Here is an 8,302-nt window from a genome sequence, read left to right on the forward strand (position 1 = left end):
ACGATTTGATTTCAGTGGGTGGGAGCATGCGGACGAGTGGCTAAATATGTCTTTTTAGACACAATAAGCCGGCAATTTCTTTATTACTTTTTACAGTAACACTACTAGCCCCCGGCCATAAGTCACATCTGCCCCTGAAAGTGGGAGGTAAACAATCAGCCTACTACCATTGCGGCAAATACTGTTTAGTAGAGTCATCCCGCTAATAGGGAATTTAAGCCAGGACGGTTTTCAGGACGGCTCCGCTAGGCGTAAGTACAGCTGCTATGACGCAATCGCCATAGCAGTCAAAATCGTTAAGCAAACAGCTGTCGGCGACGGGTTCCCAACCCTTTTACTGAACTCTTTGGTTCCCATGGTGACACATCTATGCAGCATGTTGTAGACAATACGTGGAAAGGTAGTTTTAGCCGGAGTAGGATGGGCTGCGACGGCAAGCACGTTTATCAAGCACTGATCCATTTCCGTTTACCGGAGTGGACTGCCGTAGCCGCCCTAGCTTAAATTCCCTAATATAGGGATATCAGTGCCAGGGCTTTTTTGTTGTTGTCTGGTTTCCAGGCTAATCCCGATCGCGTTCCCAATTCAAACTGTGAAAGGAAATGGATTTTTATTACATTTTTTCAAACCTCCCCCTGCTATGTCATGATGTGTAATGTTATATATTGTCAGAATCTGTGAGCACCAAGAGCAAAAGACGTGTTTTGCACTGCGTCACTCACCGTGGCCTCGTTGCAGACGGTACACTTGACCACGTGTTGGTGCAGCTTGCCGTCCAGGGTGATGAGCGACTGGCACACGCGGCAGTTGATGACGGGCACGCCGCCCGCGTCAGGACTGGCGATGGCTGTGTAAGGGGGAGGTAGTTCCGCTTTTAGGGTACAGGAAGGGGGAGGGGGGCACAGCACACAGCAAGCTGTTAAAACACATGCATTGCAGACGGCATGCTATCTCTCCGTGTTCGGCCTCACACACCTGGTTCACCGACCCAGTGTTTCTCAAACTTTTCAATTGCAAGGTCTCCCCTGAACTCTGACATTTGTACACTGTCAGAGTTACAGACTTGTATGGGTCCATTTAGACCCCCCTAAAAGGAACCCACAGATTCCCTGGAAAACACTTGCCCCCACTAACCCAAGCTCAAATCCATTCTACTCGTTTATGATGATATGAAAAATATATTTACAGAAGTGGCTGTCAATTGAATGTCAAAATATCTGCATAAATCTCATCATTTATCATCATGAAATGCTTGACTTTTATAAACAAAACAGCTGAAGTTAAAGGAGCTATAGTCAACCTTTTCATTGTAGGGCCGACACTTTGTTTACATCCTACTCTATAGACTAGAATGTAAACAAAGTGTCAGTCTGACAATGGCCAAAATGATTATATTATCATTATTTTACGCTTTTTGTGGTCATTTTTTAAAAGAAACACATAAATGAAGCTTATTTTTTTATAAAATATTTTCGAAACATTATTTTTATTTTAGCATCCGTTTTTTCAAGAAAAAGTTGACTATAACTCCTTTAAGACATTGTCGGTTGAATTGTAACTAGGAGAAAGGGAAAACACTTCTTGTGTACATGGAATGCATAGATCAATGATGCAAGCTTCATGCTTTTATCACATTCGCCAGTGCATTGTTGTTGAGTGTAAAGAAGAAAAATGAAAGGAAAAGAAATCAACAATTTCTTACATGAATAGTTCTTGTGAAGCAGTTTATAGATTAAGCGTTTAATGAAGATTGCCATTTCCATTTGCCGTTGTTGAGGCACGGAAAAAACAGGGGCAAGTTTACAGCAGGCTGGTCCCTTAATGCACATTGCAATCTTTAGAAATAATTCACCATACTAGTACTTACAGAACTACTTTACGAGAACAACGTTTGTGTAAAGAGATTCACGAAAAGGAGGACAAAGGAAATCTACATGCAACTACTGAAAACAACTTTCACCTTGCCATTGCCTTGATGTGAATTTACAGACATAGCCAATGAGATTGGCTCTTGAGACAGTATTTATTTACAATAAAATGCTTGCCTCTGACAAGATTACGGTCAGATATCAAGTCTTGCAAAGAGAATTGATTTGTTTTAATGGTCCAATTAATTTAGACCCTCTGAAAATGTGCAGCTACTAGTCATTCATTCACTCTCTTATTGATAATTATATAAACTCAGCACAAAAAGAAAGGAAACTTGAATTCGGTCCATTATATATCCCCTTTAATAATACCAATTTGAATTGTGTTTTATATAATTTTTTATTGTTGATTCGTCACCTTTACAACGAGGTACAGCTTGTAAGCATCGGGCATTCGAGGCATGAGCTACACAGCCAAACGTGTGGGTAGAAAAAAAAATCCAAGATTTAGCCAAAATGGCTTGCAATACCTACTGTTCTGCTGGCATTTACTCTCGTTGTGGGCTTCCCTGACACTGAGCTTAAAATTAACAAAGTGTAAAAATAGCCAATATGTGTTGTTTTTTCTTTTCATTATTACTGTGGGAGAGTGCAATCATTCAATGCACCGAGCAACAAAGGTGAACACCAAAAGAACAGTATTGCAGGCCTGCCAGGCCATTTTGACTATTTTATGGAGGGGCGCTACCCACACGTGACAAATCAACGATAAAAATGATATAAAACACAATACAATTTGGTATTATTAAAGGGGAGATATAATGGACCGAAGCCAAGTTTACTTTCTTTTTGTGCTGAGTTTATAATATACTGTAATTGTAAATATAATATAATGTCCATTACGTTCTCTCTGTTACTGATCTGAAGCTAGCCTCCTGGCTACAATACATCCACTAACCCATGACCTTCTGTCTACATCTCTGATGAACATGTGACTCTTATGTAGAGTATAGTGTAGCTGTACTGTTTATCCGTCTGTACGTTTGTGTGCATTAAGGAACAATGGGTCCCTTTTAACAGAACATACAGGACTGTGATTGAGTCCAATAAGATTCAATTCCCTGGGGTTAATGGGGGTATCATGTATGCATATGCTGAATTGTATGTTGGAATGAAACTGCCAAAGTCAAATAATTAACCCATTTAAGGACGACTTCAACCATTTCAACCTATCTTCATATAATAGGTTCTCACTAATGCTCATTCTAACGTGGAACCAATTCTGTCTACTCTGTCTGTGTCTCAGAGGAGGGCTGAGGACAGTTCAGAAACCCGCCTACCAGTGACATCATCGATGGGGAATCCAAGCTAATAGAAACTGCAGACTTTCTAGTGCTGGAAAGTTAGAATGCTATAATGGAAGCCATTGTTCTCGCACTAATAAAAATCAAAATCTTGTTAAAAAAGGAAAATCTGCCTAACAATGATGTCACTTGTCGGTGGGTTTCTGAAGTGCCCATAGCTTCCCTATGAGACACGGACCGAGTAGGTGTGTGTCTGTGTTTTCTTTTTTTAGCCAGAGTATAAAATGACACAGATAATGACAGATGCCTTCCCAACTGAATGGGTTAATTAATTAAATAAAATGAGAAGGAAGCAATTAGCTAATATTTAGTTGAACTGTGAAGCAACTTAACTGAATGCTTAAGTACAAATAGCAAAAAATAGCTGATCTGAGGCTGTCTGTGAAAATCCACCACCCACCAGAGGGTGCTGAAGCTGCTCAAATGTACACAAAGAGGTAATTGCCTTTATTCACATTTAAGAGAAAACAAAAGTAGGATTTTAGGTTAAAGTCAAGTATTGGTAACTCGAGGCCGGGAGGTACAGATTATCTGCGCAGCTGCACAGATCTGCAAATGAGCGTGGGAGAGGATCTTCGAACACAGGGACATGGGGATATAGAGAGAGAACCAGGGGCACGGGGCGGCCGCCGTTCCACACCTATCCGACTTTGGGACCTCGGCTTGGGACGGCCGAGTGGGACGTGTCGTGGACCACCTCCGGGGACCTTTGGAAAAGTTCTTCGAATGGGCGTAGGAAAAGATATGGGCGTATGCAGGGCTAAGGCTCTCCCAGTCGCTCGGAGGCAGAGCTACGGCCTTTTAAGTGGGTTGCAGTGGCGGTGGTCCTCCACCAGGCGGTGCGACCACATTTGCGTCCGTCAGGTGGTCCCCCGGAGCAGCTACACAGGGTGCGGCGCGGCACCGCCAGGGGGTCCCCGGACCTCGGTGATACCTACAGGGGTCCCCGAAGGTGGTCCGCGACACTTGCAACTCGGCCGCCCCACGCCGAGGCCCCAAAGTCTGATAGGAGTGGAACGGCTGCCGCCCCGTGCCCCTGGCTCTCTCTCTCTCTATATCCCCATATCCCCTGTTATATCGCCAGGGCAGGGGTACCTGGAGGTGGTCCACGGCCGAGCCTAGGCCGAGGCCCCAAAGTCGGATGCGAGTGGAGCAGCGAAGGCCCCGTGCCCCTGGTTCTCTCTCTCTATATCCCCATGTCCCCATGTTCGAAGATCCTCTCCCACGCCCCCTCTCCCAAGCCCATTTGCAGATCTGTGCAGATTCTGTACCTCTGGGCGCCATCTTTGCCTCGAGTTACTCATGGCTCGTTTAAGTTGGTTAGAGGTTGGGACAAAGAAAGAAAAATAGGGGAACTTAAAAGCTAATTTCCAGCCAATGAACAACCAATATAATACTGAACACGGCATAACGATGGCAGAGGAATATAATAGGCCTATTACACCAGAGTCTTTTTGTTCCTCTTTTTTTTGGTGGACTTATTGGCACATTGCTTTGCTTACTTTTGCAATGTAACTTGTACTTGGATATGTTGTTACAGGTCACTCTGCAAGTAATAACATCCCTGATACACATGCTGCTATTGTTACACTAGATTAACAATAGATTTCAAGTCATTTTTAAAGGATGGGTGTGCTGGGGTATTACCCCCGTAAGAGCTCTACATGCTCACAACACACTACGTACAGTACTAGCTATTCTGGTGTCCACACTTAAAGGAGTGTGGATCACTAGCATCCTTTAAAATCGCCCTACAGGCAGCAGCCGTTCGTAACTGGTAAAAACAAACCTAGCCCAGCCCAGCCCTACCCTCCCCTGCCCCTTCAAACAAACCTAGCCCAGCCCAGACCTACCCTCCCCTGCCCCATCTTTGTATATACTTTCTGTTTGTATTGACTTACTGTATTTTGTTCTTTCATTTTTTTTTACTGACTATATCTACTGCATAGTACTGTGTTCTATTTGTCTGTTATTCAATGTTATATGAGATACTTTAATGGTTTCCTGTGGAAATAAGCTTAGTCTTTTCTAGGATCTCCTTTTAGTAGACCTTGTACCAGTGAACTGTACCGTCATGAAACTGTACCTTTTCCTATGCAAACTTCTAATAAAGTATTCAATCAATCAATCAATCAATCAATCAATCAAAACACAGTGAGAGCTTGTAGATCATCTATTTTGCTGTTTGCAAAAATAATTGCAAATGTTTCACTGCATTATCATTTATTCATGGCATCATATTGTTGTGGTGTTGGGTTTCTTTTGCAGTTTTCTAAGCAAAATGTTGTCGTCGGGTAAAGAGAAGGCTGTCTGCTCACACCCTCTGTCTAGCATACTGTCAGCCTACGGTCACATCACAATATTGACATAATGCTGTGCTATTCTGGTGTCTAATTTCATGACTTGAGGTAAATAATACATTCACGTCCACGTCACCTGGTGTATGAATACGGTTTTCACATCTGTGGGAGAGCTGGATAGCACTATAAACCATACATGGGCAACTGGCAGCCCGGGGGGAAATGCGGCCCCATGCACGTTCACTAAATGCAGACCGCAGGTTAATATCAGAATACTGATTTATTATTGATTTCAGCTCCGTTTCTAACCATGCACACATGACTTGCTTTAATACTTCAGTCTATATTAGCTCATTTAGTGCCCCTGAAATTAATGGATTATAAAGTCCACGATGCCACCTTCAGGCTGGCATCACCACCGTTATCTTATTTTGAAGGCCAGAAGTCCTCACGCGAATCACTTCCGGTCTGACGTCATCGGATCGTGCGCTGGAACCGTTCCGTGTCCACGTGGAGTTGTGTAATGGCCGACCGGGAGCTTTTATAACTGTGTAACATAAGCGAGCATCTGCCTCCATCCTAGCTTCTAAAGTGTAGTTTTGAGATAATGGACATTAAAGATGAGATCCCCCGTCCACCTCAATGTTATGGATGGGACTATTTTGTGCTCGTGGAGCCGTGATGATGCAAAATCAGCGACGGATTTCGTCTCCGGACCGCCGGCCATTCTTCTCGGTAATGTACTCGCCGTTACAGTAATAGATTACTTTTCCCGAGATATCCCGTGAATGGCACTACTGTAATAGATTACATTTCGCGAGACATCTCGCGAATGGCACTAGATGAGTTAATAGCTTAATGACATAGCACTAGTCTTTTTTTATATGCAATATATTTGTATTTATACCCTGTTTTTTCAGGATTCCAATTCAAAAATATCAAAACGTTATTCTGGATTTCAATTAAAAAAATAGCAAAAATAGCAGATCTAGAAGCTCAAAACATGTCGCACTGCGACACGTTTTGAGCTTGTAGATGCTATTTTTGACTGTATACGCATTGTGGCCCTCTGGAGTGAATATAGTGGCCCTTTCCATCATCAAAGTTGCCCACCCCTGCTAGAAACACTAGGATCTAGATGCTCTACCATCGCTGCTGTCATTCGAATGTGCAGAGGTTATAGTGTAGCTTTAAGTAAAGCTGAAACCTTTTTATTGTCTTTGCAAATGTTCAATTCAATACTTTTTTGATTCATCAAATAATCAAAAAGCACATACTTTTTATACCTGCAGATATGCCATTTTCAGTTTCGTGATTAGTATAATCAGTTTAATTTAAGTTTGATTAATTGTGGGGTGGTTTGAGACAAGCAAAATGGGTCAAAAACATGATTTTAATTATATTAATCTCTTGATACAGTAGCTGGCATTCTCAGAATGTGCTTAGATACCACTGCATCACCATCATATACTGTACATACTCAAGAGTAAATAGTACCTCTTGTGCTATTACTGTATACAAAAATCTAACAAATAAAAACAAATCTGTTATTTGTGACTGGTTGATACTTGGATGTACAAATTCAATAATGGGCAATTTGGTTTTAGGCCAGAACTGACCTTTTAAAAATACCTGACCTTTAAAATCGTTTCCTCTTTTGGAAGAACAGTAAATGTATGAAATGGCTACAGTGGCTACGGTGTACTATGTCCCTTTAATCCCATATTATCCTTGTGTCATTAGAGTACAGTACACATTCCTCTGGGTTTCTGGTTTCTAATCAGCATAATCCATACGTTTGCACCAGTCACTAGACTCTATTACTATTACTACTACTACAACTATGTCCATACATGCTCACTATGGAATCTGTCTGTTAACTTGATCAGTCCTTTACTACGTCACGTCACTCAGATTTTCACTTCATTCACCACTTCCCTTTACCTCGTCATTGTGTCCTACAGCTGAAGAAAAGGGGAGATGAAAGCGTACAACCACTTTCACTCTTTGGGACATTGCATTATAGGCCAACGTTTTCAAAATTGTCTGGCTCTCTCTCACACACTTTCTCTCACTCACACACACACACACACCCATGCCCATGCCCACGCCCACACCCACACACACACACACACACACACACACACACACGGCACCAATGCACAACAATGGGTTAAGTTAAGTCAAACTCTCAAGGCATACCTGTATTCCGAAAAAGGTTCTCAACATGAAAATGTGTGAAAACAAAATGTTATAGCAGGGTATACAATTTGCCTCCCAGAGTGCAGACAAAGACAGAACTGCTATCTTATATATACATTCCTCTAAGAGCCGCATCCCACTTCCAAGCCCATTCACGCCCCCTTTACATCGACTTCAACTCATAGGTAGGTGCTAGAACGTAAGGAATACCGCCCATAACTCTATCATTGGCCCCCCGTTGCCATGGTGACCGCCGTCCATTGGCTCGTATTCCCAGCTATGGGACCGGCGGATCCAATTTCAACCGAGGGGGGCGTAGCCAGAACACACACACACACACACACACACACACACACACACAAACACACACACACACACACACACAAAAATAGCTAATAGTTAGCTCACAACTTTCCACTTTTCTCTTTCACCTCAATCGCAGTAACATCCGTATACACCACTTGGCTAGGACTGATCACGTGGCACACGGAGTTCTTAACCGGAAGTGCGTCCGGCGGTCAAATATGTCCGACCGGAAACGTGCGCTGCGCCACAATAGTTCCGCCAC

The 8,302-nt window shown here is 42.8% G+C and overlaps 1 protein-coding gene across 1 annotated transcript in view; it reads right to left on the bottom strand.

Annotated features, from left to right (window-relative positions):
• pip4p2 (phosphatidylinositol-4,5-bisphosphate 4-phosphatase 2) overlaps nucleotides 1-8,302 on the bottom strand; it is a gene marked incomplete at its 5' end in the record, with an annotated part of 35,963 nt that overhangs the window by 13,526 nt on the left and 14,135 nt on the right. The window contains one exon of the mRNA XM_080735118.1: nucleotides 723-871. Within this exon, the coding sequence (XP_080591244.1) occupies nucleotides 723-871 (149 nt within the window). The remainder of the gene's footprint in view (nucleotides 1-722; nucleotides 872-8,302) is intronic.

Source organism: Nannobrachium achirus, assembly GCF_963921795.1.
Source record: "Nannobrachium achirus genome assembly, chromosome: 10".
NCBI lineage: Eukaryota > Metazoa > Chordata > Actinopteri > Myctophiformes > Myctophidae > Nannobrachium > Nannobrachium achirus.